Source organism: Mastigoproctus giganteus, chromosome 8 (genome assembly GCF_048544385.1).
Source record: "Mastigoproctus giganteus isolate SK-2022 chromosome 8, ASM4854438v1, whole genome shotgun sequence".
NCBI lineage: Eukaryota > Metazoa > Arthropoda > Arachnida > Uropygi > Thelyphonidae > Mastigoproctus > Mastigoproctus giganteus.
Window position 1 is genome coordinate 136,417,520 of NC_143582.1, and position 27,306 is coordinate 136,444,825.

At 38.4% G+C, this 27,306-nt stretch overlaps 1 protein-coding gene across 1 annotated transcript in view; it reads right to left on the reverse strand.

The window, feature by feature from the left end:
• The window catches only part of LOC150081842 (serine/threonine-protein kinase Tao-like), a 319,424-nt gene that overhangs the window by 48,055 nt on the left and 244,063 nt on the right, over window positions 1-27,306 (reverse strand). Inside the window, exon 10 of the mRNA XM_090378937.1 lies at window positions 21,009-21,221. Within this exon, the coding sequence (XP_090235063.1) occupies window positions 21,009-21,221 (213 nt within the window). The remainder of the gene's footprint in view (window positions 1-21,008; window positions 21,222-27,306) is intronic.

The window sequence follows — 27,306 nt, forward strand, 5'->3', positions numbered from 1 at the left end:
CCCAACACAGTTATAACGCTATATTTATGTTTCAGTAACGAGTGTTATCTACGAAATATTTGTTTCAGTAACGAGTGTTATCTACGAATTATTTATGTTTCAGTAACGAGTGTTATCTACGAAATCTACGAGTGTTATCCACGAATTATTTGTTTCAGTAACGAGTGTTATCTATGAAATATTTGTGTTTCAGTAACGAGGGTTATCTACGAAATCCCTTTATATAACTTCCGTATCAAGTTATGTATTAATTATTTATTTTTACTAATTATTTATATTATGTAACCTAAGTGGTTATATGTATAGTTAAAATTACAATTTAATTGCCAACGAAGTTTGACAAGATTAAGAGATTTTACTGATTAATTTTCGGGTAACAATGGCGGCTATTTACGATCGGTAAACATGTGGATACTAAGTAATACCGATACTAAGTAATACCTACAAAATCTCTAAGTTACTTTAAATTTAAGTACCATTAATAGGAATATAAAGCTACTCTAGAAAATAAGTTAATATGGCAATTTAAACTAATAAAGCAGAAAATAAATCAGAAAAAACTTCTCTGTTCCAAGTGCGTCAGAAAGGCACGTCCGCACGGGCAACCCTCGTCCTCAGACAATCGATGCTGAGAGAGAGAGAGAGAGAGAGAGAGAGAGAGAGAGAGAGGACAGCTTGAGCCTAGTCAGAGATTGACATATTTGGGGGGACTGTAACATCAGTTTGGGTGGACACTGTTTGTTGTTTTTGTGCAATACTGGTATAGGTACGTTTTGGCATAGTAGGAGCAATTATTTTCCTCACTTCTTGATAGCTTACCTTGTTCTCCACCTTACATTTAACAATTTTTTTCCCCAGTCTTCCATCTGTCATAAGTTTTAGAATACGCAAGATGGTTGCCTTTGCAGTTGGGACAAGTCATTTCTGCCACCAAACATTCAGACTGACTATAATCGGAAGATCCACAGTTGGGACAAACTGGGTTTCCTCTACATGTTTTCTGAGAGTGGTCATACTTTTGGCACTTGCAACACCAAGGGATTGGGAATATGGGGACAAACACGGCAAAGTAGATATCCCACTTTTATCAATGATGGTAGGTTAGGGAAATTAAATGCAAGGATAATATTCCTGGTAGGTGTAAGGTTATTGTCTTTTTAATCATGATTCTTTTTGCTGCAATAACATTTTGATCCTGAGTCGGAACATTTTGATCCGTCATATTCAACAGATCCCAGCTAGATACCACACATTTGGATGTATTTAGAGTTGAATGAGGAGATACTTTCACTGGCATCCCAGCAAAAATTGAAAGTTGTAGCAGTTTCTCTGAATGTCAGAAGTTTGCTGTTTCTGTAAGTAGATTGCAGTCTCTCCACAGCCTTAGGAGATCCTGGAATACTCTCCTGGTGTATTTTCCCTGGATGAGGAAAAGAGGTAATTTGCTGATAGGTTTGTCTGAAAGTGAGTGCATAATTAATTAGAAATGCAGGAAACTCTGTTGTTGGTGAATTTATTTTCAACCTCTTAGGTTGTGAAATGTCATAATCAGTTTGTCTGTTGCCGAAAGCTTGTCGGCTCTAAGAGTGGAAACATATTGTGTTCCATATATGCTCCCTTTGGCCCTTGGCAGATCAGCTTTTATGCCAAGGTTTCTGGCACCGCCACAGGGAGGCAGGGACAGTGCCTGGTGCAACCAAGTGAAAAGTAGTAAGGGATTAATAATAAAACTATGGGAAAAAAGAAAGGTAGCTTTCCTTTCTTGCTCTGTACAAGTTCTTTTGTAACAAGAGCTGTTATTAAATAGATAGATTGCTTAGCGAGAGGAATGTAAAAGAGCTATGTATCGCTTTTAGAAAATCACACTGAAAGGCACAAAGAAATCACTCAGTCACAAACGCTTGGCACCCGGGGCTGAAACTACAAGTAATGGAGCTCGACTGACATTCTGAATCCTATTTTTTTGACAAATTTCAATCAATTTTTCAACTAGTTTTTCATAATTTTCACTCATTGTTACCAAGAAAGTATAATCTGAAATGAACTGCCAGGCATTTTTATCAGCATCAGTCATTTTGTCTTCCATTTCTTGTGAAGCAAATATCTGCTTGTGGACAAATAAATATGCCAAGTTTTATTTTTGCTTCAGAAAATTTTGAAAAACAGACTGTATATGATTGAAGGTGTCACCTTGACAATCAAATGCTTTAAAAATTGTCCCAGCATGATATGGAATGGTGAAAGCAAGACATTTTCTTGGAACCTAGGAATTGTTTACTACTGTGTGTGTGTGTGTGTGTGTGTGTGTGTGTGTGTGTGTGTGTGTGTGTGTGTGTGTGCGCGTCAGGCTGCAACTAAATTCTGTAAAACTTTTCCTTTTCCTGCTTTCCCAGAGGCAGAGAAATCATGTGAAAATAGTGACACCAACTTGCAAACTCAACAGGTAGTGACCTTGGAGTCACCTCACCACAGAAATCCTATTTATACTGGTCATACTTGATGTCTAACACATGCTTCATATTTCTACAGTCATTGTACACATTGGGAATATACACTCTTCAATTCCTGGTGCAGTATGTAACAGGAATCGATCAGTGTATATTCCCAATGTGAAGTAACACAGCTTTCAAACATTTATTTGAAAACTGTCTATTAAATGATTCCACTCTTGATTGTAACTGATACTACTTTCTTCATAAAGACCAATCAAATAAAAACACAATAGTGCAGAGATTCTGAAGCAGTGTAAAAATGTATATAGGTATCTTTTTCTGTAAGTAAAAGTTATTGCGGCTCGGATCCATTAACTATGAGGTTGTAGTTTCCTGTGTTCCTAAGTCAGAAAATTTGATTTGTGTTCCCAAATCAAATACCTGACAAATATCCTTCTGAAAAACCTCCTTAATGGAATCAGCCAAGAATGGAGAAAGTGGTTCTCCACACTTCAAATATATTTTGAAGCCTCTTTGAAAAGAGATGTCAGGAGCTCTGCATTAAATTTGAGTCATCCAATTCTTGATGATTAGCAAAATGTGGCCCTTTACCTGAACAGGCTTCTGAAGCACATAATTCCATGGTGTAATTCTAGTTATTCTATTCACCAGATTCCTCATCTAATTCTACAGACTCATCTCTAGAAGGTGGATTGAGTATTTGCAGGCTTTTAAAATTGTACTTTTACTGTATTTGCCAGAAGATTAGACACACTGGACCATAAGATGCATCCAGATTTTAGGAGAATTTTGGAAAATATATTTTATTATATATATATATATTTGAAATAAAATTTTTTTTCAAATAACGGTTTGAGGAAGACTGAACATTGTCCCATTTGCACAGTCTTTGGAATAATTTAAAAACTTCAATTTGAAGCCAGCCATGTATAAAAACCTCTCCTGCCTTGTACCTATTTTCATCAGGCCTACAAATTAATAACAATTTACATCTACTGTATTGCATGAAACATTGAAGCACGACCTATTAAAGAGATGTTTTCCATCTCCAGTGGTAATTCATTAATTTGAAGATGGGGTTACTGATTGAAGGTCATGGATAATGTCACTCAAATGATTACTAATAACCATAATTTGAACTGACTGTGCTGCATGTCGCTCTACTTGGATCTCAGTGGGTTTGTTTGTTTGTTTTAGTTAGTTCTTGGCACATCGGCTTCTATGGCCATAATGCACCTCCCAAGATTTTTGCAGTACTCTGATCCAAGCCCAAGGCGGGATTTGAACCCGCGCCCTTTGGATCTCAGCAGGAACAAGGGATATACAAGGCGATGTCTCATGTAGTGAAGGTAAGGCAAAGCTGCATGGTAATTCCCAGTAATCCTATCCAGAAAAAAAAAAAAAAAAAAAAAAAGTTATAAAAGAAAGTAGCGTTTATTTATGAGTTATAGGACCTCACTTTTTCCTGCAGTGCCTTATATTAAAAGTACATAGTGTCCCCTTAAAGGCATATCCATAAGCTATTAGAATCAATATGCCCAACTGCTGATTCATAATACCAAATGTGTTTGATATATATGTAAAGGAATTACTAATATTTGTTAAGTGTTTCTAATAAAAACATAAAGACCTATATAAAAATTTAAAAAACTTTGAATTTATAAAATAAATTTAATATAGGTGAACAAATATTAGTCCTTACAGAATCGATGTTATGAGGAATTCAAATGCCTTATAAGCGTAAAATTAACACTAAGGAGGGAAAGTATGAACCATGAGTTATAATTTTTGGTAATAAAAGTGTAATTTAACTGTATATTACATTTCAGAATTTTTTTACATTTTTTCACATTAGTAGGAGTGCCACCCCTGCAAAATGCAGTCTGTAAATGTTAAAAAACGGCATTGCATACACTTTGTATATACATTTTGGAACATGAGACAAAGGAGAATTTTAGAAAATATCTTAGAGAAAAAGTACATCTTATGGTCTGGCAAATATACTATGTCCACCAAGCAAAAGTTGCAGTTATGATGGTAGTAGTAGTGGCATGTGATGCAAGAAAGCATGTGTATGAGCTTATGCAGCATCAGCCAAAAAAAAAAAAAAAAAAATCATACTATTCCCTCCAAATGCCTGTTCAGTTGCTCCTTAAATTTATTCAACCTACCAATTTCCACAACGACAGATGGAAGTTTGTTCCAGCAATTAACCACCCGCTGGCTAAAGGCATATTTTCCGCACATCTATTCTACATCTGTCTTTTCTTAATTTGAATTTATGCCCCCTTAGGTTCGTAATCTGAACAAGTGGAAGCATCCCATCAGAATTCAGCGTGCTCAACCCATTCAAGGCCTTATACACCTCAACCAGATCACCGTGCAGGTGCCTAGTCTCCAGCCACTGCAATTTGCAGACTTAAGCCTCTCTTGGTAAGAGGATCCCTTCATTCCCCTCACCAATCTTGTTGCCCTTCTCTGTACACGCTCAAGTAAATCTACAACCTTCCTAAAATGAGGCCTCCAGACCTGTACGCAGTACTCAAGGCGTGGCCTGACCATTGCCTTATACAGAGGGATAATCACCACCTTTTCCCTGCTAGCAAAATTCCTATATATCATTAACAAAACCCCATGACCTGCCCTGGCAGCCTGTCTGTATTGCTCAGAAAACTTCATATCTGCCTGCACAATTACTCCCAGGTCTTTTTCATTTTCTACCTCCTTAAGTGTACACAGTTGGTACGTTTCTCTGGGGTTATTTCTACCCATATGCAGTACTTTGCGTTTGTCAAGGTTAAACTTCAGTTGCCACTGCTTAGCCCATCTGCCCAAATTATCTAGGCTCGAAGGGTAACAACCCTGTCAACCTTTGTATCATCTGCCAACTTCGACATTAGATCCTAGAAATTGTAACCACATAATACAAATTTGATAATATCCTATCAAATTTGTCAGACAAGATTTTCCCTTAACAACTGAGAGCCCTGTGGGACTCCACTAATAACATTAGTCCACAAAGAGCAGCACCCATTGATTACCACCCTCTGTCTTCTCTCACTTAACCATTCTTTTATCCATTGTAGCAACTTACCCTTAATACCATTCTGCTCTTTGTACAATATGGACAATAGTTTATGGACAACAGTTTATTATCTAGATGGTTTATGGGCACTCTTCATATTTGGAGTACAACAAAAGGTATACACTTATATATACCATGATACCATCTCGAAGTTGCTGACCTGCAAATATCACAGTAGAAATCAAGTAATCACAACTTGTCTTCATCAGCCATAGGCATTCCAAAGTAGACTTTGAGGTCCTTGAGGCTGTTAGAGACATTCTCTCAGACATGCCAGAGAAGCTGTACTTGCTACCAGGGAGTCTAAAACACTGATGTAACTGATATTCGGGTGACACTCAAGTCAAGTGGACCCAATTTCAGCGGAGTCCGGACGACCAAATCCTCTGCTTGCACCTTCACGATGGTGGGATAGTTAGTAACCCTGGGTATAACCCCAGTGTACAAGCAAATGTGGGTGACCACCCAGATGTGAACCAACGTAAGCAGGGGTCAAGGTGTGATGCCCACGCCACATGGAGGAATGCCGGCCCTTTGTGTTACCAGGCAATACTAGGTGGTAGATGATTCTCATCAACCAGTGAAATACCACCACTTTTTTTTTTGGAGGCTTGAAGTGGTGGAATCTATGTTTAGTCTCCAGAGCTAAGTTCCGGTCAACCCTTCTCCATCTCTTCCATCATACAGTACAACTGATGACTTTTGAGGTTATGATGGACATCATGGCAAGATCCAATCTTCCTTACATTTCGAGGGTACAGCTCTAAAATGGTGTTTGCAGGCTGGCTGATAGTTAGTACACCAGACCGAACCTATTGGTAACTCTTGAGGAAGCTTACAGATCAGCTAGTGTATAATCTTGCTACCTCTACTCTGCCAGATAGTGACTGGAGGTAGTCTGAGTAGTGTGTGAGTGGGGGGGGGCATTGTCGAGGTCACGTTATGTCACGGATCTGGGTATATTCTTACCATGTGTAAACTGTATCCAAAAATTTCATTACTTCATACAGCATGCCCCCCTCACTTTTTCTTACTATTGAATACACCATGAATTGTCAAACTAATAGAGCAAGCTTATCTGCGAAAAGATCTAAACCTCCCAAACACTTCCTAGTTCATTCCACAAATATACAAGGTCTCAGTTCTAATATCAACGATGTCCATTTCCACTTATAGTCTACCAAATCCCATGTATTTTTTCTTAGAGATTTTCAGTTATCAGTTGATTTGTTTGTTATTTAGTTTTTAGGAGCATTAGCAACTAATGCCATATTGCTCCGGGATATGCGGTGGTCATTCCCTGACCTTTCCGCATCTTCCGTATTTGGTGGTGATGGGCTCGAACCCCGGTCTAATCAAGAAGTGTATGCTACGCACTGCTGCTCCTTCCCACCTGGCTACGGAGGCACCTTGGTTGATTCAACTATTGCTCATCTCAGTTACCCAAATTATTCGCTGTATGATTCCTTTTGCCTCAAAGGTGGTACTTGTGCATATGTCAGTTCCGATATTCTCTGTCAGAGACTTTGTAATTTGGAATCTCCTCTTTTCGATCTTCTCTGGCTTAAAATCTCTCTAATTCATTCTGTCAAATTCATCTGTTGTCTCTACCATTCTCCTAACTCCACTAATCACTTGGAGCTCTTTGACTTCCTCTCTTTGAAACTTGACTTCCTCTCTTTGAAACTTGACTTTCTCCAGTTTAACTTTCCTAACAGTGAGGTAATTTTCCTTGGTGATTTTAATGCTCACAACTCCAGCTGGCTTCTGTTTTCTACTCACACCGACCCAGCTGGTCGAGATGCTGAGGCTTTTGCAATTACTAATGACCATCAAATAATTATAAAAATTTGGGAGTAGAGATGGGCAAAAGTTGCGACCAATAGCTTTGGCAAGAGACCAGAATGCTCGGCTACCATTACAGCAAGAAGCAAGTTTTCTACTCTTAGCCTGTTCAAAATCTAGTTTGGACTGATTAATAACTGCTTTATAATTGTTGGTATAGGCAGAAAATAAAACTGAGCTTTGGTATAGGCAGAAAATAAAACTGAATAATTGGAAACAAGCCAATTATGATATGCAACATTCTTCTCTTGAACAGCCTTGCACAGATTGTTCATTTACCTACAAGAATACCGGACAATCCTAACCATACAGCCAACATGCTTGGTCTTTTTCTCACAAACAACCCTTCTAAGTACACGGCCGAAGTGAGTGGTCCTTTAGGACACTCAGATCACAACTATTCCGCACCTCATGTTGTTGGCATCACAAGAATGGAAAATGGAATGACCTGCGAGAACAGTGCCCCCAAAACCTGTTTCAGGCTTCTAGATTCCATTCAGAAGAGGGCAGCTAGGTTAATTAATGACTCATCTGTAACGGAGTCTCTCCACTCACTATCTCATAAACTGTTTCTGTTGCATGCCTTTTCTACAGATACTTCCATGGGCACTGTTCTTCTGAATTGGCTTCTATAATTCCCACTCTCTTTCTTTCAAAACAGTCCAAACACGTGCCACTACCAGCCAACATTCATTTACTGTCCAACTTCAAACTCACAGAACCAACTTTTTATCTTCCTCGTTTATTTATTCAACTGCTGTCTTCTGGAACAACCTTCCTTCATACATATTTCCTGAAAATTCACGGAAGTTAAGTCTAATGTTAACAAATACAGTCCATTCCGGTTATTTGGGCATTAGGACTACAGTAATACCCCGAAGTTACGCGATAGGTGGGTCCGACGAAAATCGCTTAAGTCGAATTCGCGTAAGTTGGGGTACAACTTTGCATATAAATACATATAAATTTTGTTTAATTGGGACCAAGGACTAACAAAAACACTAGATTAGAAGAAAAATATTAATAAAATTGCAGTTCTTTATACATATTAATACAAAATATATATTAAAAAAATAAATGACTTACTTAAAAAAGTTATTTCGATGTCGATGGCTTCATAAAATCTAACAAATTCGCCTGACGACACAGTGCCTTCTTTTTTTCACGCAGAATTTCTTCGTAGCAAGCTAATAATTTTTTTATTCCTTGCTTTGTAACTATAACGCGTTCTTCGTTGGAGTCTATGTTTTCTAAAATTTTTAAGCCCTTTTCAATTGAGCTGAGACCTTCTGTCAAGTTTGCAATTGTCATGTGCTTTTCTGGTGGAACTGGGTCTGAAGTGTTGGATACTTCAGTTACGTTTTGCTCACGCATCTCTATGAGCTCATTCATTGTCAGCTCCTGACTGTGTGAATCCAACAGCTCGTTGACATCATCACCATCGACTTCCAAATCTAATTGCCTGGCAAGATTAACAACTTCTTCTATCACATGAGCGACATGATCAGTTTCTGGCGTTGTTTTCGTCTCGTTTTTGAAAAAAAAATGGACAAAGTTTCTTCCAGACACCATTCAATGTTTTTTTGTGAATTTCATTCCAAGGTTCTTCAATGATTCTTACGGCATCTAAAACATTGAATTGTTTCCAAAAGTCTTTAACAGACATATCACTATTTTGTCTCATAGCTTCATTCAGACGTGCAAACGAACGCCTCGTGTAGTAAGCCTTGAATGTTTTGATGACTCAGTGGTCCATCGGTTGAAGCAAGCTGGTTGTGTTTGTAGGCAAAAACACAACTTTCACACGTGGGTCGAAATTAATTAGGGTGGCAGGAGGGTGACCGGGTGCATTGTCAATAAGAAGCATCACTTTAAATGAAATCTGTTTAGACTCGCAATAACGTTCGACTTCTGGTATGAAGTGGTGACCAAACCAGTCCTCAAAAACGGAAGCTGTCACCCAAGCTTTATGATTTGACTTCCAAATCACTGGTAAACTAATTTTAGATATATTTTTTAAAAAACTCTTGGGTTTGCGGAGCGATAAATTAAGAGGTTTTAACTTGCAGTCACCAGCTGCATTCCCGCCAAGCATCACTGTCAGTCGGTCTTTGGAAAGCTTTTTTCTTCACGCGCGATAAAAGTTCTTTTAGGCATCTTTTCCAGAACAGGCCAGTCTCATCCACGTTAATACGGTTTCACTGCTATAGCCACCTTCTTCTATCATAGCCTTGAGTGTCTCAGGAAAAGAAGACGCAGCTTCTTTATCAACACTTGCTGCCTCTCCACTCTCCGCGATACTGTGCCAGTTACAGCAAGTTTTAAATCAGTTGAACCAACCGTTACTAGCTACAAAGGTTTCATCTTTGCCCACCTCCTCAGCTTCTTCTTTCAACCTCTCAAAAATCAGCTTAGCTTGATAGCACACAGTGTTCTGATCGACTGGACAATTCTTCACTTTTACTTGATTATCACACCATAATTTCAGCATTGTTTCCATCTTAGCAATAATACCATGACGTTTACGAATTATGCTTGAGTTCAAGGATTGAGCATTTTTCACTGCTTCGAGAATTCTTTCTTTATCTTTTATGATTTTTCTTACTGTGGATTCCGGTAGCTCAAACTTCTTTGCCAATTCACAAATTTTCATTCTGCTATCAAAACCCTTGATAATGTTAAGTTTACATTCCAAAGATATAGTTTTCCTTTTCCTACTAGGTGCAGGAGAATAAGATTTACTTCGTTTGAACGACATAGTTTTTTAAGGGTTTAGAAAACTTTCGTCGATCATAGAATCGTAATTGTGCACGTAGAGTTCGCACGAAACACGTCCAATGTGTATCACAGCAAGAGAAACACTGAGGGTCGTTTTTCATATGCCATCGATACAGTCAGTCCTCGTATAGAACGATAGTGTTAATTGTGTTCCTATAAACCCTCATGCAATAAACAACAGGCCCTATGGGAAAAATCGGGTTAGGTGCCGACCACCCAAGATTGAACACACATTTGTAACCAAAACATTACCAAACACAATAAATAATCATAATAAAATACCTAAGTATTTTATTACGACTATTACGTAATAAAATATTGCTAATGCTTTTGCTTCTATCGTTAGCAAACTTGTTTTTTGTTTGATTTTCTATCCAAACGGATGACAGCCGTTCCATCTCTTCCAATTCTTTGTGTCTTAATCTAATGGATTTTAATTACACTTTGAGTTGTTCCTGCTATGAAAGTTGTTTTTATTTTCTCTGCATTCTTTCTAATTCTCGGCGTTGCCTCATTTAGGTCTGTAGCACGTGCAATATCACATGGTCTTTCATTTCGCTCAAAGCGTTTCACAATTTCATATTTTTTTTCTCTATCGACAGAGGTGGACTGGCCATAAGCCTTACCGGGGAAACCCTGGTGGGCCAGTGTTATTTTGGCCATAAACCACAGTATGAGGCCACTATAAATTTTCCCGGGTAAGACTTTTTGATCCAGTCCGCCTCTGTTTATCGATATTGCTTTTTTTTTTTTTCTCTCTGAATCTGCAGTGTCTTCGCCAGGACGCTTCCTTTTCACACCTTTTAAGTATTTTACTCATTTTTAGGGAATAAAGCACAATTACAAAACAAGGAGGCACCCTTGATACGCATAAACAAAGCTGCGCGCATGTAGCAACTGAATAAACAACACCATAAAGGCAGAGATACACTATTAACACCTCACATTTCGAGGGGTTACTACCACAAAACAATAAAAATCCAGTTGCGTTTCTGCTAATGGAATCTGTTATAAACTGGTAGTAAACTCGATCTAATTGCATACCGATAGCTGGAATTGTGTTGGTTTTTAGGTTATTATGGTGAAATGTGTTTCTCCTTCACTGATATAAAAAACATAAATACGTTTTCAGAATCTTCTCTTCATTCCTATCGTGTTGCGTTCGGTTGGGGTGATTCTGCCATTTCTTGTAAACACAAAGGCGAATCGTGCATAAGCGAATTCGGTTCGTGTTATATTATAAGATATCGTTACCGTGTTTATAAATAGTGTATGATCGAATTCGTGTAGTGTAAACACATGTTATACGAGGGCTGACTGTATACGGCTCGACTGACGCGATCCATTTCTCTCGTGAAAACAATGTAATTTTCCGACAAACGTTGAGCACGAATTCGAATGCACACACATAAATATGACAGTTGGAATACAAATTCTTGTATATGTGTGCAGCTCATGCGCAGTAAAGTTGAATTTTGTTCATCTTTCACTCTCACTCTCCGCCGTCGCATCGTATAGCGATAACATATGAAAAACGACCTTGAAGATAGTGGGTGGCAGCGTTGCCAAACGAAAAAATCAAGAACCGCGTAACTCCGAGTTCGCGTAAGTCGGGGTGTTACTGTAGTGCATTTTGGGCCGATTAAGCGGCTGCCCCAATTATCCGAAGTTTCACGTAAATAGTTAAAAATACAATGTAATCCCCCCCTTTACAATTGGTTCATTGTACAATCAAATCACGTTACGACGAACTCAACCTATACGATGTTCACTATACGATGTGCAGTAAGCACCGGTCATTGTGATGACGTTTGTGAATTGAATTTTAATTCCATTAAAGGGCAATTCTAATTAGCAAACATAGGAGGAATATTATCCACAGGCTATAAAAGCAAAGAAGATATATTAAGCACAAATTTACCCTTTATTACCTTACCAATTAAAAAATTAAATGATACGTGAAAATCGGAAGAATATATGCGATAATCGGAATAATTAATACATACTGTAATATGTACATACGAACTAGTTGACATTTCTGTTCACTGACATTTGTTGGGTTAAATTTTAAACATTAAAAAGATAAGCAAAGAACACGGCACACACACAAATTGCAAGTAACACAATACGTGCAAGTGAGAAAGAGGAAGAAGTTACAAAGCTTTAAAAAATAGGAATGAAGAGAAGATCTGAAAATTAATTTTTTTATATGATTGAAGATTTCATGGAAGTGTAAACACATTTCACCATAATAACCCACAGAATTCCAGCTGTCAGTATTATCGCAAATTCGGCAAGATCGAGTTTACTGTCCGTTTACGATAGATTTCACTAACAGAAAAGCCCAATAAACAAGTGACTGCTAATTGCTTTTATTGTTTTATGGTTGTGACCTCCAGAATTTCGACCGAACCACGTGGTACCGTCGGAGACAATCGTAGGGTAATTTCCAGTGCTGCAGTCTTCTGCCCCAATTAAACGGCATGCTGTCTCAATTAAGCAAAGTAAACCCTGGCTATTTTCTCGATTGGTTTCTGTTTTTTAAGATTTGCCCCAAAATGGCTGCCCCGATTAACCGTTGGCCCAAATAACCGGAATCCACTGTATCTTCTTTCGTGCACTCTCAACCTCCAACCCAAGCACAGTACTATAAGATTCTAACACCTCTTGTGTTTGGGATTTGCCTTAAAAAAAAAAAGGCTTCAGAAACACTGCAATACTTGGGCCCATCAAAGATATTATTCTTTCCTGTTTCAGACCTATATAATATTCACAAACAGCACCAGGATGAGTCTGTAGATGACTTACACCATCATTTTGTTGTAGCTGTAGAAAAATGCAGGGGAAAAAAAAATTACATTGTCTAGTCAAAACGCCACAACCTACCGAATAGTGGGTACGTCCTCCTCTTGCTGCCACCAAATGACAAGTTATTGCCTCTATAAGGCCTCTGAAACATGGTAAAACATACCTTCTCTTGCAAGAGATATGTTGTTCCATGGTGATGGTTTGTTGGCAGATCCAAATACAAGATCTTTTAGTCCATGTAATCTCAGATATTCAGTGCAGTTCATATCTGATGAATTTAATGGCCAGGATAACACCTGGAAGTCACTTTCATGACCAGCGAGCCACTCTTAAATCAGTATAGGCAATGTGGCAGGGCACATCATCCAACTGAGCAGCCGAAATGGATAGATAGTTTTTAGCATTCAAAGTGCAGTCCAGGGTACTGAGGGTTCCAAGAGATTCCAAGGAAAACATCCCCCATACCAAAACACTGTAGCCTGTTTCTGTTCTTGCTTGTTTCTGTTGGACCAGGATATCAGAGTGATTCTTCTCCATAGTTTGTTACCATACAGATGCAAATTTTAGGCATTGTTGGCAAAGGGTGGCTGTAGGCATAGGTAGCTACAGTGACCTGGTACCTAACTTTGCAGGCCTATCAGAGGAAGGTTCACTGGATTGTGGACTAGGAAACACTGCTGGCTGTCCTTCCAGTTAAAGTCCGTGGTCAGCTATTCCACCATTTTTTTGTCTTGGCTTGCAGTGGAAAAGTCTATGCTCACTTTGACAACCAATGAGGTGTGGGTGCCTGCCATTGGTCCAGCAACTGCTCTGTTCACTATCCATTCACTATTGGAACACCTTAATTACAGCACTCCATGAATGGCCCAAGAGATTCACAGTTTCCACAATACTGCCACTCTTCAACTGGTACCTGACGATCATCCCTTCTCTGAGGTCTGTCGACCATGTTCCTTGCCCATATCAATCAAATAATTTGCATGGATTGCATGCTGCAAACCTGCAGTATCACATTTATGAGATTTCAACGTGATGTGTATCACTGGGCAGGGAAGAATGGCTGATTGCTAAAACACTGGGGTAGTCAATGTTTTGACAAATTCTTATATACCAAAATATTCATATTCACTTAAGTAATACAGTCAAAACTCCAAGTAGGAGTGGAAAGGGCAATTGCAAAATAGGAACATTGAAATTTGCTTGGGAGATGTTTGTCCCAAGAGGCAAATATACAGAACAGACTGTGAGGAGGATTCCCACTGTTAAATGAAGCACTACTGCTTATAAGTTGGTGTTCAACTGAACATGTGGAAAGAGGTGTGACTGCCCACAAAGGGGGTCATCATTTGCCTTTAAATATATTTGCTGCAAACAGATTTTCATGTTTTCATATTCACATCCTCCATATTTCATCAGAATCCATGAAAATTCCACTGTAAGAATTTGGCCATTATTATTAAGGTTAGCGATCTGTTAGCTGGCTTTCAATGTAATGTGTTTCTATTTTCTTGCCTTGGCTTTGATCCTGCTTTTAAGAAATAGAGGGTGCCCAGTATCCATTTATTCCTCAGGATAAAATCCAAAATGGGATCATCTACCCCTTCTTCTTCATTTACCTACATTGCATCCTGTATCCCATTTAATAACAGGCCCGGTCTTAGTTGGGGGAGGTTTTACTTTAGGTGCTACTTCCTTTGTGAGATGGGAGTAGTTACTGCTTTTTCTCGACGTGTTTGCATCAAGAAGTAGCATGCATGTGGTGTAAAGACTCACATGGTGAGATTGAAATATCAGTTTGTATTGATATTTCAGAACTACTTGTGCATTAAAATTTTCTGTTATTTTCTGCCTCTGCATATAGAATTTGTGTGTGTGTCCATCTTGATTTTCTGAATGTTTTTCATTTTTTCACCTTTGGCATGCTTGTGAATATGCTGTATATTCACTTCCACAATTCAAGCATGCTAGTTTCAGGGAAGAACATTCTTTGGTGTCATGTTTCTTTCCTCCAACAGTGAACACAAGAAGAACCATGATATGCCATCTGAGAGTGACCATATTTTTAACATCTGAAACATTGCAATGAGTTTGGGATACAGAGCCTTAAACAACTCAGACATCCTGCCTCAATGAAAGTGGGAAGTTTATAAGTGTTAAATGTAATAAAAAAGAGAACTCTAGTGAGGTCTAGTTTACCGTCTTTTATGCATAGATATCCTCTTAATAGCTACTGACCTTTGTTTCTTAATTCAGTGCAAACCTCCTCCTCATCAGATGTTTCAATGGAATCTCACTCACTAATAACATCATGTGGTGTGTTAAATCTTCTGTGTGACAAAACTGATTGGAATTGCTCCAAGTGATGTTACTTGAAAGAACAGTTCAGAATGTTGTATTGAGGAAGTTTCTACTATGGTGTCCCGGGATCTAAGCCATTTTACTGATTTTGGAAAACCAGCCAACACCTCAAATTCCTTACATATAAAGAAGGGTGACATTTTACCAATTTCCTTTTCTCCTGTTGAGTATATAACAAGAAAACAAGTTACAGGAGGTGGTGCAACTTCTGTTCGATATTTCTTATTACTTGTTTTTTTGTTTACTTCAGTTTCTTGTTCAAGTAGGGACCTGGTGGAGGCCCCAGGGGAAGAAAGATTTAAAATACTCAGAGGAAGAGAAGCATAATAAAATTTGGTATCTTTAAGGCTCTCCACCTACTGTGGAGCTCAATGGTGTTTGAGTGATTGCCCCACTAGGCAATCACTCACAAACTTTTAGGTAACTGTGACATTCCACAAGTGGAATGTTACAGTTACCTAGCTACAATACCCATATGTACAAAATGTCTTGACTCTGTCCTAGGACCAAAGGGAAGGAGATCTATTGGAATAGAGTTGACCCTAGCAAGGAGACTTGCCAGCCAAGTGACCTTATTGGGCGAGGGACAGAAACAGCGTATTAAGGCTGGGCCTGTCAACCACAAGGTTGACAGGCCCAGCCTTAATACACTGCTTCTGTCCCTCAATGGTGACCTAGAAACTGAACAGACAGATGTAAACTCTAGAAGGAAAGGGATGAATCAGATTGGTCCACTGGATATTGATGGTTCAAAAGTTGAGGATCCTGCTCAGGTGGCTAACAAACTAAATGAGAATTTTGCATCTACATTCACACATGAGGAGTTATTCAGGAAGGGGAATGCCAGAGGTAAAGTAAACTCTGGCAGGAGCTAGATGATTTTGTAATAACTGAGAGGAAAGTGGAGGAGAAATTGTTGAGGAATAAACATAAAAAAGGCACCCGGGGTGGATGGCATCTATCCAGTTATATTAAAGGAGGCAGCAAAGGAAGTAAGCAAACCCTTAGACATAATTATGAGAGCTTCTTTGGACTCAGGGGAGGTATCCATAGACTGGAGATGTGCAAATGTGACCCCAATTCACAAAGGACGATCAAAGGCTGAAACAAGTAATTATACTGAGAGTTTAACTTCTGTTCCAGGAAAATTAATGGAGGCACTGGTTAAAGAAGCACTGCAGGATCATCTAGACAAGACTTCAGTTATAGCTAGGACACAACATGGTTTTGTTAAGGGAAAGTCTTGGCTGACCAATTTGATTGAATACTATGATGCAGTCACAAAAGTCAGGCCACACCTTGAGTACTGTATACAGGTGTGGAGGCCTCATTTTAAGAAGGATGTAGAGCTGTTGGAATGAGTACAGGGAAGGGCAAACAAAGGGTTGCTCTTACGAAGAAAGGCTTAAGTTTTGCAAATTACAGTGTCTGGCGACTAGGCACCTGCGAGGTGATCTGATTGAGGTGTATAAAGCCTTGAATGGTTTGAGCATGCTCAATGTGGATGGGATTCTTCCTCTTGCTCAGAATAATCACCTGAGAGGGAATAAATTCAAATTGAGGAAAGACAGTTGTAGGATAGATGTACGGAAGTTTGCCTTTAGCCAGCGGGTGGTTGATTGTTGTAACAAACGTCCGTCATTGTAGAAGTTGATAGCTTAAATAGATTGAAGGCAGAACTTGACAAACATTTGGAGCAAGTGGATGAGTGAAATTTTTTTCTTGGCTGATGCTATATAAGCTTGCTTTCTTGCATCATGTGCCTTTGCTAATGCTAATATACTGGACACTAGAGAAAAACCAGTGACACTACTGGATTTAGCACACAAAATACACAGCTTGTGTGCAACCAATATTTACCCCAAAAAACACCGAAACTAAAATTGTAATAGAAGTGAAATATTCACTAGTAATCTAAAATCACTTTAAAAAAAAAACTTTTAAGTAACACCAAGGGGAGAAAACTGTAATAGAAGTGAAATATCCACTAGTAATCTAAAATCACTTGAAAAAACACTTAAGTAACACCAAGGGGAGCATCAGGGTTGTCAAAAGCAGTGAAGTACAAAACTTAATTTGTCTACAGAGTAATACAAGTTTGCCTGGTATAAAAGTTGATGCTGCTGCTGATATTGTTTTATACATTGGTACTAATGATATTAACAGTAGGAAATCTGAGGATTTACTCAACAAGAACAGGGGAATGTTGAGAAAGTTGCAAGTTAGGAGTGAAGCTGAAAGTGTCTGCAATTTTACACAGACACAAGACTCCTCTTGTGGTGTTTCACAGCAGACACCACAAGAGGAGTCTTGTACACAATGAGAGTTGTTGTTGATCAATCTCCCCAGAGATACTGTGCAAGGGCTCGCGGAGGTAGAATTTCTCAGTGTGGTCCGTGCTTACTTACAGGAGGTACTGCCTTTACTAGGGTGGGATACACTTAAACAGAAGGGGGTGCAAGAATATTACTGCTAATGCCATCAATGCAGTGTTAGGTTTTTTTTTTTTGGTGCAAGGCTACTTAGGCCATAATGCATCTATCAATGTTATGAATGTTACATGTGCATGGTTATGGCATTACTCAAAAACGATCATATAATTTTAACCGTTTCGTAAAGTGAAAGAATGGAGTTCTTTCACTTTAAGCAGATTAGCATCGTTACCTATGATGTGGCAGAGTGTCAAGGGTTCTTTAAGGTTTGGCAGAAAGCTAAAAGAGACTTCGCCAGCAGTGGTGTATATACACTCAACAAGAATATGTTTCATTGTAAGTGGAGAGTTGCACTGTGTACATTGTGGAGGATTATTACCTGTGAGGAGATAAAGGTGGGGCAAGATGACTGTGGCCAATTCGGGCTCTGGTTAAAATTACTTCCTCCGTTTTGTTTATACGGAAACTGGAGGTTCATAATTGCGGTTCAGGTTTTATTTGGCGGAGTTTATTATACGTTTGGGCTTGCCATTGAATTCTCCATATGTTACTTTTGTAGTGAAGATATGGAACATAATACAGTGATAATTCTCTGGTGGAAGGATGTTTAGCGGCATAGTCTGCACATTTGTTTCCTGGTATCCCAGCATGGCCTGGAATCCAGCAGAAAATGACCACTCACTGGAGTTCTTGGAGATATGTCAGTTTGGATTTTATGAACTTTATTAAAGGATGTGTTTGAGAAGAAGTATTCTGTAAAGCTATAAGCACACTCTGGGAATCTGTGTATATCATGCTTTTTTGGATGGGCAGATGGAGAATATTTTCTATTGCAAGTTTGATGGTGCACAATTCAGCTGTATAGCTGCTGCATTCATTGGGAAGTGATACGGAGAAGGTTTCATGAGGGAAAACTGCTGCTGCACCCACTCCATTTTCAGATTTTGACCCATCAGTATATATTTTTGTAAAATGTAGGTAATTTTGTGTGTGGACAATATGGAGTTGTTGTATATTGACATTTATAAGAGAGTGCTTTCCCAAGTTTAGAAAATAACTGTCACATGGTGGTTTAATAGAGGACCATGGGGGATCTGTACTATTTGAATCTTGAAGAACTTTGTCAAGATGTATATTCCAAGTTTACGATAACGCCTGAGCTATGAGAGCAGAAGGCTGAACTGCCTGGGTTTATTTCTATAGAAGATTGCGAATTGAGGGTCATTAAGTATTGGCCTAATGGGATGGGTAGGTAGACTTTGGATTTTAGTTGTATAGTTGAGAAGCAAAAGCACTGTTACGTGGGTTGGAAACTGTTAGTTTGCAGAGGTGGGTACACAGACTAATATGTTAAAAGCAGCCTCGGGCAGATGTGTAAATGATCCTTGCACTGCTTCTATTGAAACATGCAGCAGCTTGGAATGCTGTGGTGGGATTAAGGCTTGTGGCTGGAGGAGCATCAAAATCTGGTTCTTAATAAGAAGCTTAACTCTGTCATTAACTTAAAAGTGAGAAAACCAAGAGCAGTCAGATTGTGTCTAAAGAAACGTGTGGTCAAAGGTAAAAGTAAGAGTTTTAATTTAAAGAGAGGAGAAAACAAGGTAATGATTCCTTGGGCCTGATTAACTGAGAAGACTACCGTATTGTGTTGGATATGAATATGCCATGGGAAGAATCCAAGGATTTATCCTTGAAGCAAGAAACATTCATGTAAATGGCCAAGTTCCATAAACTTAAGATGCCAAAATGGATTACAGGTGAGTGTATGAGTTTAACTGAACAAAAGAAGCAAGCATGGGAGAATAACAGGCAATTAACAGATACTGATTTTTATGAGCATTATAAGAGAATACACAACAAAACTATTATTATTAGCCATATGGTGCAAGGAAGCTTGAGGCTTATGCTGCACCAGCCAAAAAAAAAAAAAAAAAATTCCCAAGTTACCCTAAGAGAGAGAGAGAGAGAGAGAGAGAGAGAATCAACAAGAAAGAGAACAATGATGATATCCAGCTCAGGATCCTGGGTGCACCAAGCCCATACTCACTAGATGTGAGCTCCTGGGGTTGATTTTGCAGTCATAAGACAGGCAAAAGCTTATTACAAGAAAGCACCAGTAAAGCGAGCTAAGAATGCGGATGGGGAATAGACACATTCAATGAAAACAAACTTCAAATATTGAAAGGTTATTTATTGAAAAAAAAAAAAAAAAAAAGTTAAGATTATTCCACTTAATCAAATTATTCTTCTACTTACATGAATAACCACTGTAAATTTATAAAATAAAATTTATATTCTTATATCGTATTTATAATTCCTTTGATAGAACCACTGCCATTTGAAACAAAGTAGGGGAAGCATGTCACTACAAGACATAAAATAACACAGAAAATGAAAGAGTTATTTGGAAATAAAATTAGAAATGGAACACTAAAGAACTGTATAAAATTTCTTATTAATCATGGCCTTGTATTTGGCTGGGGAAGGTTTTTATTATCATTGTGTGCAAGTAGTGGAAATTAAGTAATAAAAAAAGGGTTGGAAATAAAAGTGGAAAGGATCTGCATTGTCAGCTCGGCTTACTGGAAGCAATAACAGAAGCTCCAAATTAATATAACAGAAGGAAGTTAAAAATTTTCGCATACAGATATGCAAAAATAGTGGGTTTGTTCTGCTCCAAAACAAATTCGTGGTATTACCAATGTTTGTTTTCAGAATTTAAGATGAAGCTGTTAAACAGAGAATATTTGAATGGTTCAAAACAAGAAATAGTAATTGAAAATTTTCAGGACATAATTTTAATTTAACTGTAGAAATTTTATTAATGCAATGAATGTTTTTATGAACTCTGCCCTGTATATATTCTGGCCACAGAGTTTGCATAAAATGATAATAACAGGATAAGAATAATAAGAATATTAATAAAGAACAATAATAAAAAGGTGACTATAAGAACAGGCAAATTTGGGTTTCATGAATTTATGATTTGTGTTAAATATGTATTTTCTGAATATTTTTTTTTTTTTTTTTTTTTTTTTTTTAACTTACTATTTTCAATTTTTTACTTAGTGAGATGAGAGAAATCACTGGCAATCACTTTCACTTCACAAATGTTGTGTATTTGTGAAGTATCACTGTAAATGATAAAATAAATTTAAGTTTTGTAATCTTAAATTCCAGGCAAGTTTTGGAAGAGGATACGCATTATGTTAGCTCTAAACAATTTATAGTGATGAAATAAATACTCACTGACTGCTTTTGTAGCATATCTGCTATACTTTGTTCGTACTGTTCACCTAAGATTGCAAGTTTACGCATCTGTTCCTCTTTCAACTTCTTAATAACTGCTTTCTGTTCATCCTTTGGTGTAGAGGCTAGAATTTGATTTTTCCATGCTTTATACTGCCTAGTTTGAATTTTACAAGTTTCCCTGAACTGTTTACGAATAAGCAATTCTTTTTGCTGGAATGTAAGAAAAGGAAACTATTATCACATGCACCTGTAATTATTTAAAAAAATAATGAAGGGTATCAAAATTGGTTTTATACTGCTCAAAATTATTTAAATACTCATTTATTCAAATATGTTCAATAGAACTTTTCTAATATAGAGGTAATAATTTTCACTTTATTTTAATCAAGGAAGGCACCAGACACTGCAAGATGGCCTTCAGGGTTAAAAGTTGATATAAGTATATAGATGTTATATGATAATAGAACGTTCACTACAGATGTTTAATGATCAAGTTTTAAAGTAAATAAACAAAATGAAGAAAAATTAAGTGCAGGAAGGGTTTTTTGAAAGCTGCTAAGATATGGCAAGAGTATTGAAAGTAACCCTTTTACTGCTAAAAAAAAATCCCTGCCACAAATCTCAGATGACTGGTTGGTATGAAGTAGCTATTGTAACTCCATAGTTTCACTAACCATGAGTGAAAGCTGGACAGGTTAAGATCTCTTGCGTTAACTGCATGTTTGAAAAGAACATGATACAGTCTGCCGAGAATTGATACTCTTGTGGTGAACTGCAGAGGGAGGGTTCACTTAGCAGCTTTAAGAATAATTTCAGAGCCTTTAACAAAAATGATATGCTTTAACATAAGGCAATAAAAGAGGGGGGGGGAAGAAACCTGAAAATAAAGATCCAGAAATATTACCTCCATTCACTTTTGTTATATGATACACTTTGTCAAAGCATGCTGATGAACTGCTAGTTTTTGTCTTAGAATTCACACCAAGGGTATCAACTCCTGGCAAAGCATTTCATGTAGTTTATTTATAAATGCCACTGTAACAACATTTTTTGTTTTTTTGGAATGTACAAACCTTGGCAAGACTACCCAAAGTCACTTTAAAAGACAATGGGGGAACCCAGATAATCATGATTATTAAAGACAGAGCATCAACTTACATTACAACCAATTGCATAAGATCGGAGCCGTCTACTATAAAGAAACTGATTCTTGCTCTGCTCCACTGGAACATGCAGCTCTCTGGAAAGCAAGGTGTGAGGGATTTCAAGCCCTGCTATGGTCATAATGGAACAAGCAAATATGTGGTTTGTGTCAGGGTAACTAAGAGTAAGAGCAAGCACATATATATTTGTATGTACACTAATGCTAGGAGAACTGTAATTAAACTTTATGAATTTGAAGCCATGCATTTGATGGCTTCATTAAGCCATCAAATGCAGATATTGTAGGGATAATGGAGACATGGTGTTACTCAGACATAAGATTGCTGAATTTGAATATGATTACAACGCATATAAGAAGAACTGAGAAAAGAGGAGTAGAGGCGTTATGCTCTTAGTTAAGAAGCATATAAAATCCAAGGTAGTGCACCCAGTCAACATGATGACCAGTGTAATGCTGAGTCAGTTTAGTGTGATATAAGCACTAGGAAAACAAAAATTGAAAGTAGGAATGTGTTATAAGCCTAATGGATGTGATGAGTATACCAAGCAGCTATACAGAGAAAGAGTGGACCAGTAAATCAGAATGTCTTACAATGGGGATTTTAACTTTCCAGATATAGAGTGGAATTTGTGGGTTGGCCACTCACACACTAACAAGACTTATGCAGATTTACTGGATACTGTTTAATACAGCAGCATGACCCCAGGGGCTCACATCTGGTGAGTATGGGCTTGGCAAACCCAGGGTCCTGAGCTGGATATCATCATTCTTCTCTTTCTTGGTGATTCCTTTCTACTTCTGACACACTCTCTCTCTCTCTCTCTCTCTCTCAGGGAATTTTTTTTTTTTTTTTTTTTTTTTGGCTGGTGCAGCATAAGCCTCAAGCTTCCTTGCATCATATGGCTAATAATAATAATAATAATAATAATTAGCATTAGCAGAGGCATATGATGCAAGAAAGCAAGCTTATTCAGCATCAGCCAAAAAAAAAAAAAAAAAAAACCCACTCCCATTTCACCCCTCCGTTCGTTCGAAATACCTGTCCAGTTGAGCTTTAAATTTGTTTAGGCTATCAACTTCAACAACAAGTGATGGAAGTCGGTTCCACCAACCAACCACCCGCTGGCCAAAGGCAAATTTCCGCACATCTATCCGACATCCGTCCTTCCTCAATTTGAATTTATGCCCTCTGAGGTGATTATTCTGAGAAAGATGAAGAATCCCATTGGCACTGAGCATGCTCAAACCATTCAAAGCCTTATACACCTCTATCAGATCACCTCGCCGGTGCCTAGTCTCCAAACTCTGTAATTTGCAAAACTTAAGCCTTTCTTCGTAAGAGCAACCCTTTGTTCCATTTACTAATCTTGTTGCCCTTCTCTGTACCCGTTCCAGCAGCTCTACATCCTTCTTGAAATGAGGCCTCCAGACCTGTATACAGTACTCAAGAAAATAATAATAATAATAATGGTAGAGAACAAACAAGAAGAAGCAATACTCTTGATCTTGTTATCAGCAGGGATTCTTCACGTATTAAGAATCTGCAGGTAAAGGACCCACTGGGTGGCAGTGATCACAGTGTACTAATGAGGAACTTAAAGACATAACTACTGTCAAGGGTAAAGGGAAAGGGTTTTATTTTTATAAGGGTGACTACAGTGATCTCAGACTGTTCTTAAATTCTATGAAGTGGGACTGACTGATGACGTTACCAACAGTAAATCCAAAATGGAAAGCATTCAGAGAAGTAATCAGAGAGTGCTACTAGGCCTTTCATACCAACAAAGAAATACTGTTCAAAGCTTAGACCTAAATGGATGTCAAATGAACTACTGAGACATGTGGCAGAAAAGAAAAATGCATGGGATGCATATAAATTATCAGGTGATAGAGAAGCTTATGGTACATATAAATTAGTCTGTAGTCAAGTCACAAAGGATGCTAGCAAGCTAAGGCATATTATGAGTAGTCTCTGGCAAAGAATAGCATCAAAGAGACTTCTATGTTTATAATTTATAGGAGAAGGAAGGGGTTGAACCACATTGGGCCACTTGATATCAGTGGGTTAACTATTGATGACCCTGCTCAGGTTGCTTTGCATGTACATTCACACATGGATGGTGGGGGGGGGGATGCCAGAAGTTAATTAAACCCTAATGGGGAGTTAAACAATTTTGTGATAATTGAAAGGTAAGGGGAAGAGAAATTGTTGAAGTTAAACATAAAAAAGGTGCCTGGGGTGGATGGAATCTACCCAATTATATTAAGGGAGGCAGCAGAGGAGGTTGTTGTTGTTTTAGGATTTTATGGCACATTAGCATCTAAGGCTATAATGCACCAAGTCAAAGCAGAGGAGGTAAGGAAATCCTTAGCCATAATCATTAGAGCATCACAGGAGGTCCACAGCGACTGGAGGTGTGCGAATGTATTCCAAATTCATAAGGGGGGATCAAAAGATGACATGAGTAATTATTAGAGACCCTATCAGCTTAACATCTATTCCAGGGGAAATAATGGAGTCACTGGTTAAAGAAGTAATGCAGGACCATCTAGGCAGAATGCAATTATACTGCAGTCACAGCTTGAATTTAAGGGACTTGTTTAACCAATCTGATTGGATACTATGATGCAGTGACCAAGGAACTGGATGCAAAAAATCATTTTTAATGTCATATACTTAGATTTCAGGAAGACTTTTGGTGCTATTGCACATAAAAGACTGCTGTACAAACTGGAGCAATGTAACATAAAGGGCAAGTTACTGCTATGGAGAGAGAGAGAGAGAGAGAGAGAGAGAGAGAGAGAGAGAGAGAGAGAGAGAAATTGGTATCAATGAGTGCTGCACTTTGTGGACTAATGTCATTAGCATTAGCAGAGGCATTTGATGCAAGAAAGCAAGCTTATGCAGCATCAGCCAAAAAAAAAAAAAAAAAAAAAAAAAACCACTTCACCCCTCTGTTCGTTCAAAATACCTGTCCAGCTGAGCCTTAAACTTATTTAGGCTATCAACCTCCACTACAAGGGATGGAAGTCTGTTCCACCAACCAACCACCCGGTGGCTAAAGGAAAATTTCCACACGTCTATCCTACATCTGTCTTTCCTCAATTTGAATTTATGCCCTCTCAGGTGATTATTCTGAGCTAGAGGAAGAATCCCATCAACATTGAGCATGCTCAAACCATTCAAGGCTTTATACACCTCTATCAGATCACCTCGCTGGTGCCTAGTCTCCAGACACTGTAATTTGCAAAACTTAAGCCTTTCTTCGTAAGAGCACCCCTTTGTTCCATTCACTAATCTTGTTGCCCTTCTCTGTACTCGTTAAAGCAGCTCTACATACTTCTTGAAATGAGGCCTCCAGACCTGTATACAGTACTCTAGGTGTGGCCTGACCATTGCCTTATACAAGGGAATAATCACCTCCTTATCCCTGCTGGAAAAATTCCTGTATATCATTGACAATACTCCATGAGCTACTCTTGCAGCCCGTCTGCACTGCTCAGAGAACTTCATATCTGCCTGCACAACCACCCCCAAGTCCTTTTCATTCTCTACTACTGTCAGTGTAGTACCACAGAGTTGATACGTTGCTCTGGGGTTGCTGTTTCCCATGTGTAGTACTTTACATTTGTCAATGTTAAACTTCATTTGCCACCTCTCAGCCCATCTGCTCAACCTTTCCAGATCCTGTTGCAGCAGCATAGTGTCAGTATTGTCCTTGACAACCCTGCCAACCTTTGTATCGTCTGCAAACTTGGACAATAAGCTTGATATACCATCATCAATATCATTTATAAATACAGAAAACAATAATGGACCCAACACTGAGCCCTGAGGGACTCCACTAATAACATTAGTCCACGATGAGCAGTGTCCATTGATTACCACTCTCTGTCTTCTCCCCCTCAGCCACCCCTTTATCCATAGCAGCAATTTGCCTCCAATGTCACACTGCTCCAATTTGCGTAGCAGTCTTCCATGTGCAACAGTATCAAAAGCCTTTCTAAGATCCAAGTATATAATATCAAAGCTATTCCCTGCATCCAGTTCTTTTGTGACTGCATCATAGTATCCAATCAAATTGGTCAGGCAAGACTTCTCTTAACAAAGCCATGCTGTGTCCGAGCTATAACTGAAGTCTTGTCTAAATGATCCTGCAGTGCTTCTATAACCAGTGCCTCCATTAATTTTCCTGGAACAGAAGTTAAGCTCAGAGGTCTATAATTACTTGTGTCAGCCTTTGATCCTCCTTTGTGAATTGGGGTCACATTTGCACATCTCCAGTCTATGGGTACTTCCCCTGAGTCCAAGGAAGCTCTCATAATTATGGCTAAGGGTTTGCTTACTTCCTCTGCTGCCTCCTTTAATATAACTGGATAGATCCCATCCACCCCAGGTACCTATCTTGTATTTATCTTCAACAATTTCTCCTCCACTTTACTCTCAGTTATTACAAGATCATCTAGCTCACTGCCAGTGTTTACTTCATCTATGGCATTTCCCCTTCCTGAAAAACTCCTCACGTGTGAATGTAGATGCAAAATATTGATTTAGTTTGTTAGCTACCTGAGCAGGATCATCAACAGTTGACCCATCAATATCAAGTGGACCAATCTGATTCATCCCCTTCCTTCTAGAGTTCACATAAGTAAAGAACTCTTTGCTGTTTTTCTTTGCATCCCTTGCCAAGGATTTCTCGTAATCTGCCTTCGCCTGCCTAACCTCCTTTGTAACTTGGTTGCATATCAACTTGTATCTATCATAGGCTTCTGTGTCATGTGTTAATTTGTAAGTATCCCATGCATTTTTCTTCTCTGCCATATGCCTCATTAGTTCATCTGACATCCATTTTGGCCTAAACCTTGAACAATATTTCTTAGTTGTTATGTAAAGCCTAGTAGTTTCCAAGATAAGTTCTTTGAATGCTTCCCATTTTGAATTTGCTGTTGGTAACATCATCAGTTGGTCCCACTGTATAGAATTTAAATACTGTCTCAGTCCATCGTAGTCGCCTTTACGGAAGCAATAACCCTTCCCTTTACCCCTAATGGTAGTTACCTCTTTGAGTAAATCCCACTTCAGCACACTGTGATCACTGCCACCTAGTGGTTCATTTTTCTGCAGATTCT